The sequence below is a fragment of the Corvus kubaryi genome, unplaced genomic scaffold, assembly GCF_017639235.1.
Source record: "Corvus kubaryi isolate FWS band 111438036 unplaced genomic scaffold, C.kubaryi_AGA036_p1.0 37382, whole genome shotgun sequence".
NCBI classification, from domain to species: Eukaryota; Metazoa; Chordata; class Aves; order Passeriformes; family Corvidae; genus Corvus; species Corvus kubaryi.
Window position 1 is genome coordinate 7,387,072 of NW_024581124.1, and position 23,565 is coordinate 7,410,636.

General features: G+C 40.0%; 1 protein-coding gene across 3 annotated transcripts in view; it reads left to right on the top strand.

The window, feature by feature from the left end:
* The window catches only part of GLT1D1 (glycosyltransferase 1 domain containing 1), a 47,570-nt gene that overhangs the window by 4,484 nt on the left and 19,521 nt on the right, over window positions 1-23,565 (top strand). For all 3 annotated transcript variants that reach the window (XM_042034911.1, XM_042034909.1, XM_042034910.1), the window contains exons 2-6: window positions 7,149-7,297; window positions 9,296-9,401; window positions 11,570-11,621; window positions 14,919-14,955; window positions 16,089-16,145. In XM_042034911.1, coding sequence (XP_041890845.1) covers window positions 7,198-7,297; window positions 9,296-9,401; window positions 11,570-11,621; window positions 14,919-14,955; window positions 16,089-16,145 — 352 coding nt within the window. In that variant the 5' untranslated portion in view covers window positions 7,149-7,197. The remainder of the gene's footprint in view (window positions 1-7,148; window positions 7,298-9,295; window positions 9,402-11,569; window positions 11,622-14,918; window positions 14,956-16,088; window positions 16,146-23,565) is intronic.

Below are 23,565 nucleotides of genomic sequence, written 5' to 3' on the forward strand. Positions count from 1 at the left end.
CGTGCCCTCCCGGCGCTCGCCGTGCCCTCCCGGCGCTCGCCGTGCCCTCCCGGCGCTCGCCGTGCCCGCGGTGCGGGGCAGCGGCCGCCGGCGGTTCCCCAAAGCGCTGCGTGCGGGCCGCTTGGCTGGCTGGCTGCTCCCGCGGTGTGCCCCTCGTCCCTGGCCAGCCGCCCCTCGTCCCTGGCCAGCCGCCCCGCGCAGCCTGGCACAGCCCGTGGCGGTCAGCGGTTTCCTGAGGCTGCCGCCCTGGGATATGGCCAGGATGGGCCAGACGACAGTGGGAAGGGCGGGAGGCAGCTCCCGAGGCAGGGTCTGTGCCGGAGCCATCCCGCAGCAGCAGCAGCTGTGCAGGAGCCGCTCCAGTGGCTGCCCTTGCTGGGGGGTTCGACATGCGGCTCTCGTGGGGATGACGGACACGGGTCTGCAGTGCTGGGAAATTGCAGGGGCTAACAGAACGGCAAAAATATTCCTAATGTCCCCATTTAACTTTTTCTGTGACGTAGAGAAAGGACGTGGCTGACAGCATCGCTGAGGGCTTCACTGTGCATTGAGCTATAAAAAAAATAAGTCACTATAAAAATGAAATAATTTCCCACTGGTTTTGTCCTCTTGAGGCCCAAAATAACGGTTTGGTTTTATCTTATCTGAAAGTCATCCACAGTTTAATTGTTTTCCTTAGGATGAATCTCCTGGGATAGCCTTCTGCTATTACCAGTTTTCCCTGTGCTTGATCTGTGTATTATTTTATGTGTAATGTTATGCATAAAAACATCCACAGACATTAGGTTTTCACACTGCTTGTGTCATACCAAGTGCAGCCTTAGACTTCTGTAGGGCTACTCTATTGTACAAGGTACTGATAGAACATATCTGCTGGTCCTGTCATGTCGCCCAGGCACTGAAGATACAAAGCAAGGGGAATATAAAGACCAGAAAAGCTGAAGGTTTTGGTATTTTAAAGCAATAATTGTTACTAAAATATTGAGAGAAAACAAGTAAATTCTTATGTATGTATATATGCATATTTTTATGCCTGTACATATCAGCAGAGTTCCTGTGTGGTGGTTTCTGTGGCATTCCACATTTCCTTTCATATCTTACTCTTTGCTCTCACTGGGTAATACACAACTAGTTATTCTTGGGGACATCACTGTGCATTTTTCCTCTATAAGGTTATTTACCTTTACGAATTAAATATTTACTTACCTTCTTCCAATTCCACTTTGAGGAAAGTCAGACAAACATTTAGACTGTGGAGCAGTTCAGAGCTAATCTAGTGGAAAGCAGGTTTTGCATTGTTTCTAGTTAAAGTAAGTCGGAATAAGCCAGAAAAACAAACCTTAACAGAGTCTGTCAAACTGTCTTTTAATTACACTGAGATTGATAGTGATATGTGAGCACACTACACTGAGGTACAGTCCTTAGCAAGATGCCTTTACTTGAGTCATGGCAACCAGCAGTTGTGGTGGCTCTAACTGTAACATGTGATGGTGGCCTAAAATAAGGAGTTTTAGGATGAAAGGGCATAGAGTTGGTAAGCTACAGCAGCTCAGCTGGCAGATGGTTTAACATATAACCACGTTAATGCAGCCATTTGCAGCTGTGTGAACACATCTCCGGTGACCTGTACAGAGCACAGCAACCCACTGCAGCATCCTGTTGCTTCCCAGGAGTACTGTACACAAAGTGTGGGAATTCCTTACACGGAGTGGATGCTGTTTTCTCATGCACAGAGACCTTCAAACAGAAAGAAAATAGCGAGTGAAAGATAAACTTAATTCATGTTCACAATAAAGCTGGGTAAAGGATTCTAACAGAAGTAGTGTTTGAGAGTTAGTAGCTTATGTCACGCTCAGTTCCTGTCTTATCACCTGCTGTAAATGTTGAAATAATGTAAATTTACCTGTTCAGGGAAAGAAAACAATTCTGATCAGGGAAAAAGCAAAGAGTATTAGCTAGCAATTAAGTCCATCTTCCTGACTAAAAGGCTAGTCAGGTCATCACTGAAACTGTCCTGTGCAGATATTTCCATCCAGTATTGGTTTCCTTAAGACTTTATGCCATTAAAAAAACCTGGAAAGCTATGTGTATGACCAAAGGGTTGGGAATGTTACTTTTAACACTAATCTGCCATACCTGAGGTTATGTGTGCATGGTAAATTTTGTATCATGTATGTTAATACACACAAAATACTTATTTCAATTAATATTTGGCTACAGTTGTATCTGCATACGAGCTTAGGAATTTATTTGTTCAATTTTTTTTTTTTAATATTGAACTTTTGGTTAAATATAAATGAAACAATGACATTGTCTCCAGGTTGAACACTTGCCAGCATAGATTAATTTTATGGCTTAATATCACAGTGTATACTCTGTTTATGATATTACAGCTTTTTCAATAACTGCTTCATCTTTTCATAAATAAGATATTCATTTCCTGTGTTTAAAGTAAGTGGTGACAAAGGTACCAGAATCTAATTTGGCTAAAAATCAACTTGCTAAAACAAGTGCTATAATGAATGTGCTGTGGGCTTTATTCCTATTGGTGTGCATAATCTTTAATCACCTTAAAAAATATGAGCAAATAATAAAGAGCAAGCAAAAGTCCTTGTTTAGGCTGCCATTGTTCAGCCTTAGAAATGAGATCAAACAGGGTGTCAAGGAAGAAAAAAAGTTAATCTTCCCTGCCCCTTGAAATGTTTTGTTCATCTTTTATTACTTGGTAGTAAGGAGGTATAGAAATCTGGAATTAATAGGTTAATTAGAAAGATTTAGATTAAGTATTTTGCCAATATGTAAACATTTTCTGGAGAAGGAGAAATTGTTTTGGTTCTCATTAAGTGGCCAGTTGAGACAGCCATTCTGTAAATCTTCAGGTAATCAGCTGCAAGAGAATTAAAAACACAAGTTCAGGGATGCTTATCATTCCTCTTGACAATTGTTTTTTAGATTAGACATTTATTGGAGTAATTCTGAGCCCAGACATTTCATCTTCCCCTGTCTGCCAGTGTTACAATCCCAGGGCAGGGAATGCTCCTCTCCTCGTGGCAGGTGTGGGAGCTCCTGCACCTCCCTGCGTGGGTTTGCTCAGGTGCTGGGAGATCTCTGCTGGCTCTGCAGGGCCGTTCCCAGAGCAGGAACCTGCAGGGCAGGTGTTCATCTGCACCTTTGCATGAGCTGCCGTCACTGGCAGGGCCTGCCCTCAGTGCTGATGCTCCCCAGAATGGCCAGCACTGCAAAAACCATGTGTAACACAGGTTTAGGCTTTGCAGAGTTCTTTGTTCCTTCCAAAGCTCAGTTACTGACTTCAGAACACAGAGAGACGAGGAGTTGGTCACCTTCTTTGCTCACATTTTTAATTTCTGTGATTCACAGTGAATTTTATTCATACTTCATTGATGGCAATACAATTAATTAATGCAATGCAATTTGTCTGTGTTGTCACAAGGGGAAGTTTGAGAGGGAAATAAAATGAAGGACATGTTGTTTTAATGAGTATGATGAAATAAGATCATTGACAAAGAAAACAGGAGATCAAGCAGGGTTTCAGCTCCTGTAATTTGATGAGCTTCAGTGGGAACTGTGAGTATTCAGGTCTGGCCAAGTTTATAAGAGGCAGTGGAATGACTCTGCTCACTTAACAAGCTCTGAATTGTGCCATATACATTTAACAGTAGCTGGTGCACAGCTGCTGTGCAGAACAGACAGCTGAGGGAAAGAGATAATTAATATTTTTGGATGAAGCCTATTTTGTGCCATTCAAAAAGTGTCAGTGTATCCACCTACCAGGAACTTTTTGGAAATCAAACATTCTTTGTCTGCAAGTAATTCCATTAAATCAGTATCAGCTGAAATTTAGAACGTAAATGTTTCTGAGAGGTAGACATCACATAAAAGAGAGCAAGTTTCACAACCATAATACCTTAGAAGTAAGCACACTTTTAACTCCTGTGCCTTCTCATCAGCCAGGCTGTGTTTGGAACTCTAAAACTGTTTCCTGATATGAAAACCTGTGAACTGCAGATTTGTGTTGAGGGAGGGAAGACTGGCAGCCAGGAAAAGTGAGAAGTAGTGATCAGTAATGTAGGGAATAAAAAATTAAACATTGTAAAACATCACTTGGTATTTCATAGATATGTTAGAGAAAAATGCTTTTTCTATAGAAATCTCGAAGCGGAAATGTGTCAGAAAAGGGTTGTACCTTTTAGCAGGATCTCTCTGCACACAGAATAGATCCAGAGAACACACTTAGAAATTTCACTTTTAAGCTTTGTGATTTCCAAAGAGTATAAAAGATATACCAAACAAAAAAGAAATTCATTTCCTGAACGCTAAAATGAGTAGGACTGGAAAATACTTTGTCCAGTATTCAAGTGTGTATAAATATCACAGTGTAAGCAGTGACCAGTATAATGTACTGTGATAAATGCTCTTTCACGTTCATTGAATGGCTAAAGTTTTCCCTAATGCTCTCTGCCTAGGAAAACATCCAAAATCTGGGATCTGACAGCTCAACTCCATTTTAGAAAGAACATTCTCCCCAAGTCATGGCATTGGCTTCCATGAGAGTTTCAGTAGAAGGGAAAAATATGGCAAGGCAAATTCTAGATGCAGGCAATAATCACTATTTGTTAAGACACTTGGAAATTTATCTCCTATATTAAGAACTGTGATAGAGAGAAAATGTAGCCTTGAGATTTAGCATTTTCAGTGTTGTCTTTGATTCCCAGACAGAAGGAGCTGTGTTAATTTTTATTTTTCATTCAGAAAGTATTTGTTTATGAAATGGCAAAATAATGTGAATACACAGTTGCCAGGAGGAGAAAAGATACGGATAATGTGTCTCTTCTGTCTTGGCTTCATTCAGGGACATCTGTGACTTCATAGACAGATCAGTCTTCAAAAAAAATCTCCTGCAATAACTCTCTAATCATGTTCCTTAGTAACAGCATATGTGTGAAAATCATAGTCTGCTTTTTTTGGTTATAAAGATGAAAAGTCATTTAGAAAATATGAAAATATCACTGTATCAGTACTTAAATGCTACCCAATAACTCTGCTTCCACACACATGTATTTCCATATATGTATAATTTGAAGCCTGTTACTAATGATATCAAACTCAGTGCAATGTTTAGGGGATTTAAGGCCTCTTTAAATATGGGAATTTGACTTATTCTGGGAATATTTGGTAATTTTTCCATCTAAAGATGCAATTTTTATACATGCTCCTGAGTAGAATAAAAATCTGTAAAAAATAAAAAACCAACTTGGAAGTAGTAGAGGTAATCCACAATGCCTGAGCCTTGGGACACTTGAGGGAGTCCCTCTCTATTTACTGCAGCAACAGCTGTCATTCCCCAGTGAGATTTGGAGCTGTGGAAACTGTAGAGGAAAAGTAGTCATCCCTAGTATATTTAAAAAAGAAGACCCTTTTGACTGGAATTCCTGGCTGAGTTTCTTGATTCCTGATGTCCTGAGAGAGTTATTTTCAAATTAATTGTAATATGCAAACATGTTGCTTGTACACGATAGTGATTTATGGTAATTGGAACGCTGATGGGAAAAAGTCCTTTTAGACTATTTAATGAGCACCTGTGAAATTATGGAATGCATGCACGAGCATCCCAAGTATTTGCCCGAGAGATTTTCATTCCACAGCTGGGAGATTTGGGCATCATTATCTAGATATAAATTGAGAACCTCTTTCAAGAGGAAGGCAGGTACTTGGAACCAGTTCATGGGGCAGCTGGTGTTAATAATGGCTCAACCGTGTAAATAAGGAGCTTAAAATGTGGCTGTATTTTATTATTTATTAGTATTTATTGTAATTTATTGGTCTTGTTTTGAACAGTGGAATTAAATTTAAGAGGAGTTTCTTCTTAGGATAAGGAAGAAATCCAGCACCATATGTTGTGCCAATGGCGCTCTCTGAGATACAGCGCTGACACATTCCTTCCAAGGCCTCCAGACATTTTACAGCACTTTTAGCACCAATTTCTGCGGTAATGACTAACTTCTGCAGGACAGAAAATTACATTTCTTGGGAGGCTATGAAATTACCAGGAAATGAAGGCAATGTTATCCAGGAAGCCGATGGGTTAGCAGGACGTTAATGCCAGAACAATTAATACACAATGAGAAATAAATCAGCTGGAACAATATGGAATAAGCAGAAAGCATTCTTGTGGTGTTTTTATGATACTGAGATTGTAAACATTCCATGTCAGCAGACACAGTGCTCTCCCTTCCATCCAAACACAGATTTTCCCCTGTATGTTTTTTGGCTGATGTTCTCGGGAACAGTGATAACTGATTCCGGTTTCATTGAGAGGAGTAAAGCTGTCTGTAATCAATCAGTTTCTTCACTCTGGCAGTCTTTGCACCAATGTTTTAATATGAGGAACCATTGTATATAAAGATGAATGGGTAAACTGACACTAAGCAGGGTTTGTTGTTGGATTTGTTTGTGGTTTTTTGTTTTTGGCAACTGAGATTTTTAAAACAGGCTGTGGAGGTATTTGTGTAATTACTTCTGTGTGGTTTTTTGCTTATACTTCCATTATCCTTTGCCTGGTTTATAAATGGGTGAGCAAAGACAAGACGCAATTAAGCTCACAATCAAACAGAGAGGGAGCACAATTCAACTCTCTTTTTCTTGATGTATTAATTTTTGATGTTTTGTATTTGTAGTAGCATTGACTAGCTGGACATATTTGTGCTTTCTTCACTTGGTGCCCTTTCTTCAGAGCAAGGGTCTGAGAATCTGCAAGAGCGAGGTCTGACACACTCACTTCAAAAGGAGGGTTTCAGCATAATAAGTAGAAGCTCAGTCAGGAGGGGTCCTGGTTATCCCTCATTTCTGCTGATTGTCAGAAGTTATGTTGATAAGGCTTGGGCCATGGAGTGTTACACTGCCTGGAAGTGTGCCTGTGGCTTCACAATGGTGAAGGTAACAAGTATCTTCCAGGAAAAACCCAGCCTTGTAAATAGCTCCTGGTTGCTTGAACAAAAACAGCGTAAAATTGAGTATCAGAGCAGTTTGTTAAGGAAAAACGATTTGATTAAGCTTACTTAATATACTGCTGTGCCTATAACATTAATAGTGACTTCTTTATTCTTTTTCTATTTGTTCCAATAATGAAGGAATCATCTACATGCTGCAGGTCATATCTGTATTCTTAAAGATGCTTTCATGTACGAAAGTCCAGCTGAAATAGCAAATCTGACCTCCACAGACAAGTTTGATGCAGCCCTGGCCATTCACCTTTATAAAGGAGGCAGACTTCTGCAAGGTAATCCTCTTTCTACTGTGCAATAAAAATACCTCTTAAAAAAGTACTGCAAGGGAAGAGAATGAATCCTAACTGTTACAAATGGCTATAAATGTATAAACCCACACAGAATACCCTTATTCTGTTTATCCACTTGAGCAAATGTTCCCAAATGCTACAAATCTTTCTCCGTGGGAGATCTGATACAGAGAGGAGAGAGCTAAGTAAATGTACTTTTAAACCACATAGTGCTTTTCGTAATTAAGTACTTTAACTGCACCAAGATAAGAGCATTATATTAACATTAGGATCCTTTCAGCAAATGTGCTCTTCCAGAGGACAATGGCTTGGCTAAGTAGAGCTGGGGTCACATGGAAGAAAGCAGAGAGGCTAATTTGATTTTTTTGCTCAAAAATGAGTCAGGGTTTTTTGACATGAAATAACATTCCTGTCATTCCTGTCAGCTAAACTATAGGAGACAGGATGTTATCAGACAAATAATAAAATTTTCTTTTCTCTCTAGCCATGTAGAACAAAATTTTAGCCTGCCATTAATGATGCACTAGAAGCACTGGCTTTCAAAATTACAGGCACCGTCACCTACTGAAAGTGCAAGTGTGCATCTGTTTTTGAGACCACCTTTGTATTGTATAAATCTGTGTGCTGGAATAAAGGCACTTAATTTCATGCTTTCATCAGATCTCAGGGTGCGTTCTGTTGTCTTCGTTTGGAGACTTCAGGAGTGCCCCCCCAGTTTGTTCTGGTGGGTTTGCAGAAAGCCTAAATTATGATGTCTGGTGTGCCTGGGTTTCTTTTGTTCCAAAGGAGCTCTGATTTCAGTAGGGACCTAAAATACAAATACAACAAATTAACAACAAAATAAGTCTGTAAAATGAGCTCTGCTAACATATGAGTTAAGACTTGTTGGAATATAGATATGATTGGTTTTTTTGACAAGACCTTTAATTGTTTTGGAAGAGGCTTTTGGAAAGTCTGAGAACCTTTTTTTTTTTTTTTTTTGTCTTTTTTTTTTATGAGGACCAAAGGATAAAGTTGAATTTAACTGTTTATTGGAGTAAAATTTTATTGGAGTTTAACTTGCATGGCAATGTCCAAACGCTGCTGCTATAAGCTTTTCAAAATCCCAACTGACCTGAAAAGCCTGATACTTTACAAAAGCTCAGTAATTTAAATAAATCAGTTACACTGTTCTAAAAAGTATCAGCAAAGATACTGAAAGAAAAAACAAAAATCTGTGAAAGGCAACACAGTAATAATAGGATTGATGAGATGATCACAGTCAAAGGGTAAAAGTTATTGCAGGCTTCTTGGAGGAAAGAAGTAATTCAGGGGGCATTCCTGACTCCTGTAACATTTAGACATTTAGTGATTACGCTCATCATTGCTGCCATAATACCCATCTGCTGGGCCTCATCCTGGAAATTTTGTTTACATGACCAGCACATGTAATAGATGGCATAATAGTTATTTGCTTTTTTAATTTATTAAAGAGGTGATAAATATTTTATATGGTATTATAGACAGTCTGTCTCTTGAGGATTAGAGGCAGTGGTGCTTTGATAGTGCACATCAATTCTCTCCACCTGCAAACATTAGAGTATAATATCAACAAATGCCAAGGAAATTCTCCAAGTAGCTAGAATGGTAATTAGTCTTTCATTCTTTTTGCTTGCTCTCTCATTTAGTAATGAGGAAATTAGCAATGCTAATGAACCCTGATCTTACAGCTCACATAACTTTCAAAGATAAATGTGAAATATATAGTACATTTTCTGTCTTTATCAACATACTTTGTTTCCCATTTGGTTTGATGTCCTGTGAAAGTGCATAGTTATAGTGTGGGGGGTTCCAGTGCCAAAAAAACCAAAAATTCAAGTTTCTCCAGGTTTCACAGATTTTTGCTCAGATATGTGGGTCAGCATTATCAATGTACTTTTTCACTCCTAATCATTAGCTGGACATGCTGGCCAACTTCTCACTGCAGTCATTGCTTTGCAGGTAGCAGAATTCCTTTTGGAATCATCTTTGGTGGGACGGATGTAAATGAAGATATCAAATGCCAAGAGAAGCGCCAGATAATGGGAGCAGTGCTGGAGAAAGCCAGGTAAGAGCATTTGTGGAAGATTTATGGCAGGAAATTGCATTTTTGTAGTGGCAGATCTTTTAGGGAGTCATGACAAGGGAGTATTTTCAGGGTGTTTTAAAGTCTGGAAAAGTTCTAGTGATATGTCAGTATAGGCATCAAATGTAGTTCAAGAACTGATCATAAACCAGAGGAAATTGCTAAAAACCAAAAAGATTTTTGAGCACTTTTCATAGTTTCAACATCCCCAGAAAAGCAGTTTTCTCCTGAGTGGTCCAAAGGTTTGTTGACTTCAGCAGTGTTTGATCATGGCCATGGTGGGGGAGGAAACTTTTTTCTTGTTGGAAACAGCAGCACAGAGCAGGATGGATTTTGGGTCAGGCAGAATCTGCAGCAGGCTTCTCTCTGCTGGGTTTATCTTTGCTGATACCACTCCATGTTCCAGCTATTATTGGCTCACTTAGCACTGGCAGAGATGTGCTGCTCTGTCTGTAATCCCCTATAAAACGTGGTAAGTAAACAGATTTTAAAGACAGCGCTTAATCACACTCATTGAAAAATCATTAGGGCATGTTCTTATGTCTCAGTGTGACTTGGAGGTGAAAGCAACTTAAGGTCCCACTCAAGAAAAAGTTTATATACTTGTTTACTTTTGTTATCAAATAATCAGAAGTTATTCTTTAAACAGGTCTTAAGGAAAAGAAAAATATATCTAATGTGTCACATAAATTTCAGCACTGTGCAAAATGAAAAAGACATAAAATCGGGATCCCTGAGTGTGTCCATTTGATCCATCTCTGTTTAAAATATTCATATAGCTGTCACAAGCACAGCTGATACAGCTAACATAAACCCCATGCTTTACTGAATGTTTTTTAATGATTTTAAGCTGGGAACCTGAAGTATACCTTAATAGCTTGAATTATCTATGATATTTCAAAATACATTACTGCATCCTTATGCAGTTTACGATATTTTCTCTTCTACAGGAAAAGTAACTCAGTTTTCTAGAAGTTATTCTGAATGTACCTCTTCTCCAGTAGCATCCCTGGTGTTATTCATTGCATAGTTATGAAAAGAAACATTGATTTTTTTTTTTTCTTTATTGATTGCAGGGTTCTGAGCAGAAAGCATCATGAATTGTAGATTACTTGTCCAGTACAATATACCACCACATTCCATAAAACAAAGTATTGAACACTGTCTAGCATTATGAGTGTTTCATTTTTAATAAAATTCCTCTAAATGGTGCTTGTACTCCTCTAGGGTAATTTTTTTTTCTATTGAACAGCATTTTGTAGACTTAGAAGCAACATCTTTTTGTGCTTGTTAATGTGAGGTATTGAGAGTATAATTGCAAAATCTGGGAAAGGGAGCATGTGCAACTTGACAAAACAAGCATTTGCAAAAGCTTTAGTACCTTAAAGCTGTCAAGTTGTGTGTGTGAAATTCATTGCAGTACCATAAAGCACATCCTACAGAACAAATGTGAGGGAATAAGGTTTGTTTTAACAAACAAAAGTAGGAGTTATAATTCAGCATTTATGGGAATTCTAATGAATGATTGTGATTTCATGCCCTCAGATTATAACACAACACCTCCACCATGCCCACTACAGTGGCAGCCCACTACATGCATATCTCAGACACCCCAGTTTGTTACTCGCTGACAACTGTGACTGCTTAGAAACAAGGTGAGAACACTGGGGAAAGGTTTAAAATCCCTCTCCATTTGAATTAAACTCAGCTGCAGACTGGGCTGGGTATTGTCAAAGCACAGTATGAAATGAGGTGCAGTTCAGCTCCCTCCTTACGTGTGTTCTGGTTGTGAAAAGGGCTCCTGCAACCTGCAGTGAGGCAGGAGCAGGAAATGCCAGATTCCTACTGCAGCTGTGTGCATTGATCTGGGTAAACTGGCAGCTGTTCCCATTATTTGGGGCTTCTCTTACTTTGAGAAATCCTCACTTCACCTTCCCAAGAGCTCTGAGTTGTAAAGCCTGAGGAGCTGCCATTGGTTTAACCACGATTTTCTGCTGAAACAAGTGGAAAGCCTGCTTTGCCTTTCATCTGGGATCAGCTTTATAAGCCTCTGATCTTAGTTCTTATCAAGATTTTTTCTGAAGTACTTTTTTTATGTTTAAACACTTTAAGCAGATTGCAAAGCAATGCATTTTTGTCCATTTACCCAGGTTTGCAGTGGCTTTCACAGTGAAACTGAAGGAGCTGGCAGCAGCAGAGTGGGTATGTTTATGTGATGGTGGTTATGCTTACAGTATTAGCAACTCTGTGTCCTCCTGAAATGTTTTCTAGATAATGCTAGAGAATTGCAATAATCTTCATTGTTCCTAGTCCTGCTTTTCCTTTCAGAGAAAGCGTTTCATGTTTATGTACTTCAACAGGTCAAATGGATCTGGCATTAAAAGCTGTTTGGTGTTAGAAGAGAGTGTAGAACAGTGTAGGAAGTGCTTCTCTGTAACATTTTAAGCAAATCATTGTAACTGAATCTCTCCTGATGCCGAATTGTTTCTTTTTGCATCGTTTACTAAACTATATGCTGACAAAATTCCTCTAGACAGCATTAGTTATACTCAAGAATTTGGAAGTGTAATTTGAAAATACTCGTTTTGTCAACCCTGGAAATAGAATGAACTTCTGAAGGTGAACTGCAGAGGTAAGTTAGATTTGCTGTGCTGAACCACAAAGAAGTGCCACGAGCACCAGATCCAGCGAGGGGCGAGCAGGAACCATTTGGGATAAAACCAGCAAGGCAGGACCTTCCTGCTGCAGTGAGGTGTTGGCTCCACTCACCTCACCTGGGGAAACATCAGCTGAAGCTGAGCAATAAATGCAAGAAGCTGAAAGTGCTTGGTATCTCTTCAGTTCTAATTTGCATTATAATATAATCATTAATGCACTCTTGCCTAAAAAATCATCCCTGAGAGTAGAGCTTGCACAACACAGCAGTACAATATACAACACCTTATTTTGGTATGAACTGATTTTTAAAACCTATTTGCATTAAAAGGGTACATGACCAGACATAGGATTTGGTGTTTCATTTTACAAATGTAATTTGATTTCAATAGTTACTACAATGAACTTGATGATGGGTAAATGTGAAAGGGCACAGCTTCTGTCATAGATCTTAAGCAAGAAAAGGACAGAAGTAACAGAGTGTAAGGAGAAGAAACAAAACTGAACTTTGAAGGCATTTCAAAATCAGCACCTCAAATGCTTTTAAGTACCAGACTTTGATTTTACCTAAACACTTGTGTACTCTGGGCCTGTGAGACTAATTCAGTGTTTTGGAGGTCTGTGGCAGACAGGGAATTGGAGGCAAATCTGTCAAGTCCTAAACTGAACTCCCACCTGCTGACCTGTGCCTTAAATGCTGAGGTGTTGAGTTCCTGTTCTGCTGGGCCTTCATGTAAAGGCTGAGAGCAAATGCCACAAATTTGCTTTCAAGCAGTGAAGAACATGAACCCATCCTTCCATACACAGGTCACGGGAAATTACTGCATTTTACATGTTAATTCACACTACTATGAACTGCCTTATTCCTCTAATGTGGGCTTTATTAGTCAAGATAGTCAATTAAGAATTTAAATTGCAAACATGTAAGCAATTGCACTGCACTCAAAGGCTGTATCTCCCTACAAATTCTTTTCTATTACCCTTAATTATGAAGTATGTAACCCAGCAGTTGCAATAATCTGTATTCCAAGTGAGTTTGAAATACTGTAAAAATCTTGTGCTTAAGGTCAGTGTTTTATTTCAGTAGCATAAAACTGGTGCAGAAGAATTACCTAAGCCAGTTTTATCAGCATTCAATTTCATTTTCTGTTCTCCTCAAGCCCATTTAAAATAAAGAACATAGGAGAAAATTGATGTGTAAAGTGTGAACACACCTCTATGCCCTGCCCCACAGTATTTCTGCTATTTTCTTCTTGATGATCCAAGCCCTGCCAGGATTATATTTACTCACCGTGAGCCATTTGAGGGCCAGCAGGGCATGAAAGAGGATGCTTTTAACTTAAACTTCTTTTTGAACCTCAGTGGTTTTAGGGAGCTAAGGGCCTGTCTCAGCCAGCAGAGGGGAAGGCAGAGCTGGGCAGGTGCCCCCTGCGAGGGCAGGGCTGGGGTCTGCTGCCCCTCTCTGCTTTTCCCACTTCTGTTTTCCTGTGTTTCTCTGTCTTGCTCAGTCCCAGCTCTCCCACTTGTACTGTGAAGTTAAATTCTGAGGCTGGCCTCCAGCTCTCAGTGCTGTCCCTGTTGTTTGCAAGGGGTTTTTTATCATTGGCAGATCCTGTGTAATTCAAAATGTTAGTCAGAGAAGGTCCAGTAATAAAAGTCATTTAAGTAATAAAATAATGTAATGATGTATTAAACTATTTTCATTATTTTTAAATCCTTTGAACACAAAAGCTCGTGTAGGTTCTGAAGGACAAAGTCCAGGGAATATCCTCAGGCTTCCACTGTAGCACAGAGTTGGTTCTCCCCCACTTCATTCCCACGTGGATTTGCTGCTTTTTTGTGTCGTTTTTGTGACATTGTTCATTCTGATTCTCAGGAACCACCTCCTTCCCATCTGTGAGCTGCCTGGAGATGACTTTTTAAGTGACCTCTTTTATTTCAGTTTCTTTCCCCAGTTCATTTTTAGTAACTACAGTGCCTGGGCAGGGGACTGAGGGGCAGCCACATAGGAGCAATAGGGAAAACCAAAATCTCTGCAATTTAAAACAAAATTATTTCTGTGGCTTCCCATTTTCTGAGCTGACTGGTTCAAGAATTGGTTGCTTAGAATTTTGTTTCAGAATTAATTCTCTTTTCATTAAAGAAAAATGTATTCCACAAATCCACAGTTGGAGTTACAGAAAGATATTGAAATAGGAAATTGCTTCTTTAATCACCTAAATTAAATAACTAGCAGAGTAGCACTTCGGAAGTGATTTTGGAAGTGTAGTAATTACCTCTTTTACTACAGCTATTTTAAAGTAATTTATTTTGTAATTTTTATTTGTGAATGTTCTGCAATAACTACCAGGCACCACTTTTCCTGTACAGGCAAGTCTAAATATTTGATAGCAGTTTCTGAAACTGATATAAATTTTATTATGGATAAATATAAACTGGATTTTCAAAACCAGTCTTTTCAGACCAACAGGTTTTTTGGGAACTAGAGTCAATTTTCAGCTATACAGTTGAAATTTGTTTTATTCCAGGAAAATAGGATAATAATCATAAGAAAGGATACAGAGACAAACTAAAAAATATATTTGTAGTAATGTGGTAATTGTGTTAATTCCAAAATTGATTCATTGATACTGTAAATGGTCACAATAAATGTAAATTACATTGCTGACTGTTGGCCTCTGGTGTTACTTAATGTATCTTTCTGATAGTTTGTTTTGATCTTTAATAGTTAAAAGCACACTGACGTGTATTTTGTTACTCTTTAGTTGTGGATTTTTTAGAAGATTGAACAGACATTCTTATGTTGAACTATGAAAGTTATTTTTCTTCTCCTTCTCTTTAAAGCCAGATGCAAGGAAGAAAATATATGTCCAAAGTCAAGGTAGGAGCTTTGAAATACTGATTAAGACATCCAATTTCTTTGATTCATGTGTTTGGTACCTGTTTGTGTATCTGCCTTCTTTGCCCTGGACGTATTTTCCTGAAATGGGCTGGGGTTTGCAGTCCTGCTCCACTGGAGTTGGGTGTTTTGCCACTGACATTAATTGAGGCATTTTTTCAGTCTCTCAGCCAAAATTTTCCACTCATTTGGTGCTTTTATAGAAGTTTCCCAGCTGCCTTACAGCAGGAATCAGAAAGGTTAGGTGACACTGAAGGCAACACTGAGATTTCTCCAAACTCTACAGAAGTTTTTCGTGCTGAGTAATTATTTTCTGAAACTCCGGACTCCTTTAAATGCTGTAAGTTGGATTTCCAACCTAATGACAGCCAACAAGTACGTCACCCAAGGTACAGCGCTTACTGAGTAGTCCAGGAAACACAACTCAGTATTTTAGGTGTGATGACCTAATTTCCTAATGTTATTTATTTAAAAATAACTGTCTGTGGGTTCCAAAGCTCATTCCATTTCATGGATTTCACTTTCAAAGAAAATAACATTCTTTTCCAAACTGTGCTGTTGAAATAACTCATTGTGGAGGCTGTTTAGCCCATATTTAGTTTATATTTAAGTCTCTTGTGAGATAACAGTTAACTAAGAGATTAAATAAATTAATAAAATAGTTTCATTATTAAAATAATTAATCTTTAACATAAGGCAAAACAAATATATTAATATTCAGGATAAATTAATATTTCATTTGTATGTAAATTTAATTTACTTCCTTTTATATTAAGGGCTCTGGGTCCCAGCTGCCCTGTATCTGTTTTGGAGTAATGTGCTCCCTCAGATAACGTTATCTCATGTGGAGTTTTAAAAGGCCAAATTTAGCAGAGTTGTGTTGCTGAAGAAGTTCCAACACTGGCTGATTGTACAAGATTTTCCATGGAATTTCAATCTGCTGTGTGTGGAAGGGTTGCACAGGCAACCTGACATTGCTGGGGTGAGGGAAGCTGGAGATGGGAATTCAGCGTGCTTGGCAGAAATCTGCTCTGCTAGGCTTCAAAAAGCCTTCAAGAACCACAGCTCAGCCAGCCAGGGGACATTAAACATGGGATTCTCTTTTTTCAACACAGGAATTAAGACTGCACCCAGTGACGCATTTGACTGGTACAGATTTCTACAAAATGCAGGTAAAACTCACTTTTTTCCCAGTGTTTGCTGTGTTTATTCTTAATCGGTGTCAAGGATGAAAGAAACTTAGAATCAGAGTTTAATTACGTAATAAAGTGCCTTAATTAGATGAAAAATGGCAGAATAGCAATCAGATTAGCCTGGTTCATCAAGTACCCAGACTGCCTCCAAACTTCTGGGGTGGCCAGGGCTGAACTGCACCAGAAGTGGTCACAGCCTGTGGGTCGGTGTCCTTAAAGGTTAATTTAGACCACAGCACCAATTCCTGAGCACTCTGCTTTATTGTGTGACAAACTGGGGCTGCCTTCAGCAGTGGAGAACTGCTGAAGAGGAGAAATATGTGCTGGTATTTTATTATTTGGTCTTGAGCTAGAGCCTGTCTCTGCTCTCACCAAAGCAAGTAAGGCAGGTGACCTAATTCCGAGTCACCTGATGCTGGCAATGCTTTAATCACTTCATTTTTCCCCAAAAGAATGATTTATAGGCATTTTACCCTGGTAAAAATGTTTCAATATAATATTCATCAGCCTGATCTCTGATAGTACAGCTGCTCCCTCTGTTACAAATGAATCCTCACCAGTCAATGGCATTATCACATCAGGAAATGTGTGCCATTAGTCAAAGGCAGTGTCAATTTTAAATTGAGCATTGTGAGGTTATTTTGTTCTCAGTAAATCACAGCACACAAGCACACTGCCACTAAGATTAATAATTTTTTGAGGTGAAATGATTTGTCACTTGCTAGCACAGCCTTAGTGTTGATTTGATCTCTTGTCCAACCATTTTGTGATTAAATGAGAAGACAACAGATTGAGGAGGGGGAGTTTCCCCCTAAAGTGAATTTCTAATATATTAGAGGCAGTTTTTTGCCTAATGTGTACTAATGCAAAAGTGCAAAATAATTCATAATGTACATGAAAAGCAAACTAAAATGTGACTCTAACATCTGTGCCTTATTAAATAATAGCTTGAAAACTGGCATCAGATTATTCAGTATTGTTTTTATGACTGTTTCATCTCATTTATCTTCTCTGCCTTGTGCCTGTGTCCATCTCTGGTGGCAGCCTACAATTTCCACTGCTTTTAATATTGCACATGGAATCAGGCTTTTTGGCTGTACCTTTGTGCTTTCCAGGGACTAATTAGGAGTTCCTACAGAATTGCTTTTCTGGGCATTTGCAGTTTCAAAGTGCTTAAAATTCTACTAAACTTGGAGCAAGTGGTAGAAAACTATCAAAACCAGGAGGCAGTTTTGCTCAGAAGGATGTGATTTGGCAGTGTGGGCTTGCACAATGAAGTGCACTTGGAAAGAGCGTGAGCTTTAATGCAGATAAAGCTGTCCAGTCTCCTTCAGCTCATGGCATTTGTGATTTTTTTTTTTTCCAAGACTTTTTTCATTATATTCTATGCTATATCTGAAGGCATTTAATAATTTTTTCGGGGGAAATCTTTCTCTAGATAACTCTTGCCTGTATCTTTAGCAGTAGCCTTGAACATTTGTCAAATTCAGGATTCCCAGGACAGAATGGAAAGAAGCAGCACATGCCCTGTAGTGCAGATTTTAATGCATTTGAGACATCACTGTTAAACACCCTTGGTGTTCAGGGCATCAGATTATTCTTTAAAATGAAATAGGCTCTTCAGAATACTTCTAGACTTTTTTCCACAGAACACACTTCTTATGAACATTCTTTGTACTGCTTTTTTTTTTTTTCAGAGGAAACATTTGCTTGTGTTAAATATGACACCAATGCAGAAACAGCCTCTTTAAATCAGTGGCTTCCAAAAATTTTTTCTGGTAGCTTTAAGTGAGTGGCAGAATGCCTCAAATGCATTTTCTGGTGGGAGACTTCCAGCCCCCAAATCTGAATGGTACTAAAGCAAACTCTAAGGAAACCCCCAGCTTTTTGTACACTCCATCTGAGAGTTTGGGTGCTAACGTAAATAGCAATTGCCTGACACAAATGGGAGCAGTGCTGTGAAAGGTTTTTGTTGTTGTTGCTACAGGTGCAGTACAATCTCAGTACAAAAATCATGGAATTAGTATTTTTTTCATAGTTTAAGCAGCAGACTTGAGAGTTGCAAAGGTGATGATGAAATGTTGTTGCTGTCTCCTAGCTGCAGCATTCCCAGGGGCTGGGTAGTCAACATTTACTGGCTAAATCTACCAAAAAAAAAAAAAAAAAGGGCTTTTAAAGTTAATTTGCATTCTGGTTAACAGTCACCTTCAGTTTGTCCTCTGGGGATGAGAGACTGTGAGCAGCAGCAGTCAAACCAAAACGCTGAACCAAGTGCAGACTTCAGCAGAGGCTTCAAGAACACAACGTTTTCCGCCTGTTTGGTAACTCAGCCTATTTAAGGAAGTTTTGCTGCCTGTGTCAGTCTGGAGATCAGACCAGATGATCAAAATGTTTTTCCCTGACCTTCCATTGCAGGGATCTATATACAGCACAATCAGTTTGGTTAGCAATTTTAGAAGCCCTATCTATAGACTTGGGAGAGTCAGTGGAAGTTCAGGCTTTTGCTGTAAATTGACTGACAGAAAATGACAAGAGAGTTTAGGGAAATGAGAAACCTGAGCCTGATCTTCTCTAACAGCTCAAGGCTGGGGCAGAGCTGCTTCAGATCACAGGACAGGCTTAATGTCATCATTCCATGATGAAAAGCTCCTTTTGATTTCAGTGGAATGGGGCTGCAGCTTGTGAGATACAGACCCTAATAAACACCAGGGCATCATGTGATTAGGAGATGTAGATAACTAACAAGGTCTGCACTAATAAACTGAGAAATCTTTGTTTACCCAACAGCTAGGACTTAAAGCTGCTTTCATGGGAGGTGACATGGGACCATAGGGTCACATGCTCGTTGCACTAGCAACTAGAATATGCAATATGCTTTTGTAGTTTGATTTTTCTACTCTCATGCAATTTCTGCTTCATAGCACGGCTATTTTCTGAGCTTGAGAAGTTTCCATAACCCGTCATGACACAGCCAGGGTTTTACAGAGGCATTAGATTTTCCTAAAGCTATGCTGGAGAGGGAGACCCACATAAGGAAAACTAAACAGTAAAAGTTTGTGCACTTATACAGCTGCCCATAGTAACAATTATATGATAGCAGCAATAAACTGAGTTCCCAAACTGATCTGAAACCACAGAGCTTTTTTGTTGTCTGATCTGTTAGAAATAATGAGAAACAGGGGAAAAAAGGATTGATTGAGAGTTTTGCAGTCTAATTTTTCTGGATTAGTGGCCTGTCCCCAGAAGTTTACAGGTTCATTTAACTTCTCTGTCTTCACAAACATATCAGCAACCCCAGCAATTATTCACTGGTGGATGTGAATAGCAGTACAAAATAAATTGGATAAAGTTGTTGCCTGCACTTCTAAGAAACCAGCTGCTTTGTGACGTAAAATGGCACAGTAATAAGTGTTTGGGATCAGCAGGTGGTAAAGTATAGTACTGAAATAAGGACTGATTGGGCTCATGATTGTCAAACTTCTGTGTCACCAGTGGCTCCAATTCCACTCAGAGTCAGGATAAGGCCAGAGAAGGTGTTGGTGCTGCAGTGGGACACCAGTACCTCAATCAGCTGGAAACTTGGCTGCTCTCAGCACCTTGGGTTCTACAGCTGGCACAGGAAAGGGACACAAACCCAAACTCAAGGTGCCAAGAGAGACTACAAGAGCTAATGGAAGGTATTTCTTCCATGTGGAGGGAGATAAACTTAAGAAGAGCTATGAATTGAAAGCTTCAGAGTATCAAACATTTGTGCCAGAGTTGGACAAATTTATCTGTGCTTCATACTCGAGGAAATAAAATCACCGTCTTAGAGACTGAAATCTCAGCAATAAACTGTGGATTTCCTCTTCTAGGAGAGCAGTCAATACTTTCAGGTGCTCAGGAGATGGATAAATGAAATATTTTCAAGAGGAATAAAAGAGCTGCTGTGGTTCAAAGTGACCAGAAAAGAAAATAAGGTTATATCCCCTCACCATCTCATCATGGCTGAGATTTTTTTTTTCTGAACAAAACCAAAAATGGATGAGTAAGCCCAACTGATGGGGCCTTGGAGTTGTTCTCTAAAGGTCTGTAGAACACAACAGTGAACTTGAAATCAGGGGTTGGAAAATTAATTTTTAAATCTTCTTTACCTCTCAGCAAGCTAATGCTTGGTATTACTCATTCACTTCGAGGCCTGCAGCTCTCAGTAAGATTAAAGATTTGCAGTAATACATTTATTTTTATTGTGCATCTATGACTGCTGCATTTTTTTTCTTGATAGTACCTACAGGGATGGAGTTAAATGAATCTACACTTTCAAAATCTCTTTAGATAACAGTTATTCCTGTCTTTCTTAGAAAAACAATGTCCTTACTGAAGCTTCAGAAATTATTTAGGCTTTGTGTTTGCTGTCTGTGTTCATGTTTTGCTGTGGTGGCATCGAAGTGCAGATGTTTATAATGGCCCAAGTGTGAACTGTCACAGGGTGGAATAATCCTGTTCTCCCCAGTAACGAGCTATAGGGCACGAGGAAATGGCCTCAAATTGTGCCAGGTGAGGATTAGATTGGAGATTAGGAAAAACTTCTTCACCAAAAGGGGTGTCAAGCACTGGCTCAGCTGCCCAGGGCAAATCCCCAGGAGGGATTTGAGAGATGTGTTGATGTGGCCCTTGGGGACACGGGTGAGTGGTGGCCTTGGCAGTGCTGGGTTTATGGTTGGCCTTGGTGAACTTTGAGGGCTTTTCCTCCCTGAATGATTCCATGACTTTGGGTTTCTGTGCTAACAGTGAAATAGTTGGTGTGACAAGCACAGCTGCATTATGAAATGCTCTCCTGTTTTCCACTTTTAATATTCTCCATCCTCTCATTCTGCCTTGCACCTGAAGGCCTCAGGGCAGTTTATCAGAAGTTAAACACAGTGCTGCTGCTTCATGTCGAGCAGTTACCAAACCCACTGCAGGAGAATGGGCAAGTCTGGGTGGATAAGCCAAGGTCTGACAACTTTCTCTGGGCTGTGCTGTGACTCAGAATCAGCCAGCAGGAGAGCACCAATCCTGAGCATTAATTACATTTCACCCACCAGCCAATATATTTTGTGCCAGGTTCCAGTGCTACCAGCTCACCCACTGGCACAGCAGTTGGGTGCCCTTCTGACTGTGCAGCTCCACTCTGAAATTACAGGTTTTTAGAGCATAACACCAGCTCTGCTCCTCACTGAGCAGGATGTGCCTGGCTGTGGAGTTGCACGTCAGCCCTAAGCTTGGCCATGGCTCCCCTGCAGCTCATTTGTGCCCATCCCCTGCTCCTGGGTGACACCCTGGGACAGCAGAGGAGAGGAATGACATTTCACACTCCTCTTCATCCCTGTTCTTGCCTTGACCTCCCACGTCTTGCTGAACAGGGGACCTGCTGAGCAGGCTGGAGACCTGCTGGGACCAGAGTGCAACTGGTTTTTATAGGGAAAGCCAATGGAACAAAGCAGACCACAGCCACAGACAAATCCTGACAACGCTTGTTTAGAGCAGCATCTCTGACTGACTTGAAACAATTATTTATGATGCTGACAGAGATGTTAATTACAGGGCTTTACTTGCATTTAGTGTAGAGTGATTCTTGAAGGATGGCTGGAAAACATGTATCAAGGAACCCTTTTCTTTTTTTTTAATTGTCAGGGTTTATGGACAAATCTTTCTATTCTGTGTTTCTTTGTCAAGCAAACAGGAAGATACATGAGGGAAGAGATAATGAAGCACAGCGTGCTGTTGGAAATCTTTGCTTTTGTATCACTAACAGAAATGGGGAGAAAGAGACTCAAGCATTTTTTTGTTATTTGGGTGTTTGCCTGTCATTCAAACAAGATAGTGGCCCAGGGAACGTACTAAAAGAGAAAATCACTTGGTTGTGCCATATTGACGTGTTTCCATTTCAGAGCCACACAAGGTGGTACTATCTTACTACATCTGCAAAAGGCAGGATGATAGCAAAAATTCACATGCTGAAAGTCTTGTTTAAGCTGAAGGAAACAGAAAAAAGATCTTCTTTCAAAGGGCAGTTTTCAGCCAGCTGGTGGCTGTGGCAGGTAAAGGCAGCCCTTGCACTGAGCTCTTCGTGTGCTCTTCTCAGCATTTCAGGGGACAGAGCATGCTGAAATGATTGCTTTCGTGCACACGTGGCTGTTTGTGGGTTGGGTTTTTTCCCAGCAGGGCTGCCAGCGAGGCTGGAAAAAGCAACAGGTGGGAAATCCCTGCTGCAGGCAGCTCCATGTGCGAATTTCAGCATTTCAGTGGATGGGCAGAAAGTGAACAAGTCACACAAGTGCTGCTGAAGTTTGAGCTCAAGTAGGCAGAGAATGAATAAACTCCCAGCACTACAAACAGCGGCAGTGCAGTCTCAGAGGAATGGTTTCTGTGCCTCTAAGTGGATTGAGTGGGGAAGGTCTGCCTGTAAAAATGAATTAGGTGATGGCTGAGATCTACAGGAGACAACAAAATAAAACTACAGCAGATTCTCACTTCATTACACTGAATGGCAGAGGCAAATCCTGTTTGAGTGGCCCTTTATGACAAGTTTTAGAAAGGCCATGTAGGACCCAGTCTGTAGCCCCGTGTCCCCAGAGCTGCTATTTCAGAGAAAAGTAAGTGAAGCATCCTGATAGACAAGCAGGGCTTTGCAAATCAGCGTGAGGGGGAGTCTGCTGGGAGAGATGGGAACGGCTTTTCAAAATGAGAGCTCAGTTGAGTGAGCTATTTTCACTGATAAATGTTATTTTAGGTCGTTCCACTGGTGGAACAATTGGAGTGTAATTGGTGAGATTCTTGGGACAAGTACCTTTGAATGGCACAGGAACTGGATGGAAAAGCCTGAATGCCTGTGGGGCCAGTTTTCTCTTTCTCTTTCGGGTTCAGGTGTTCATACAGGGAGCAGAATGGCAGTCAGGACAGCACAGAACTGGTCTATTAGGGCTTTAAATCCCTATCTAATAAAATTAAAAGACTGCAAGCTGTAAGATAGAAACAAAAAGCTGGTAAGACATAAAAAAGAGCAGTAATTTCAAGAGTGCAATAATTCTGTAGTCCCCATGTGAAACCAGGAAAACCTGGTTTCTCACTCCCGTGTGACTGAGCTGCCAGCACTAACTCCAAGGTTTGTTTCCAAATAGCCAGAGCTCAACATCAGTGAGTGGAACCCACAGTTTAAAATGGATATTTGTGCCTTGTGGATAGCTACAGGGCAGTCTGAATTTTGGTAACACTTTTTAGTAGTTTGTTTTGTGGGAGTTTGTCATAAACTGAAACTACTGCTGCATGTCTGAGAGCAAACAGTATTAATGGCCCACTGCACCAGAAGATTGGCTTTTCCAATCCAAATGTTTGTGTATTATAAACTACAAATTATTTCTTGGTCCAATAACCAGTA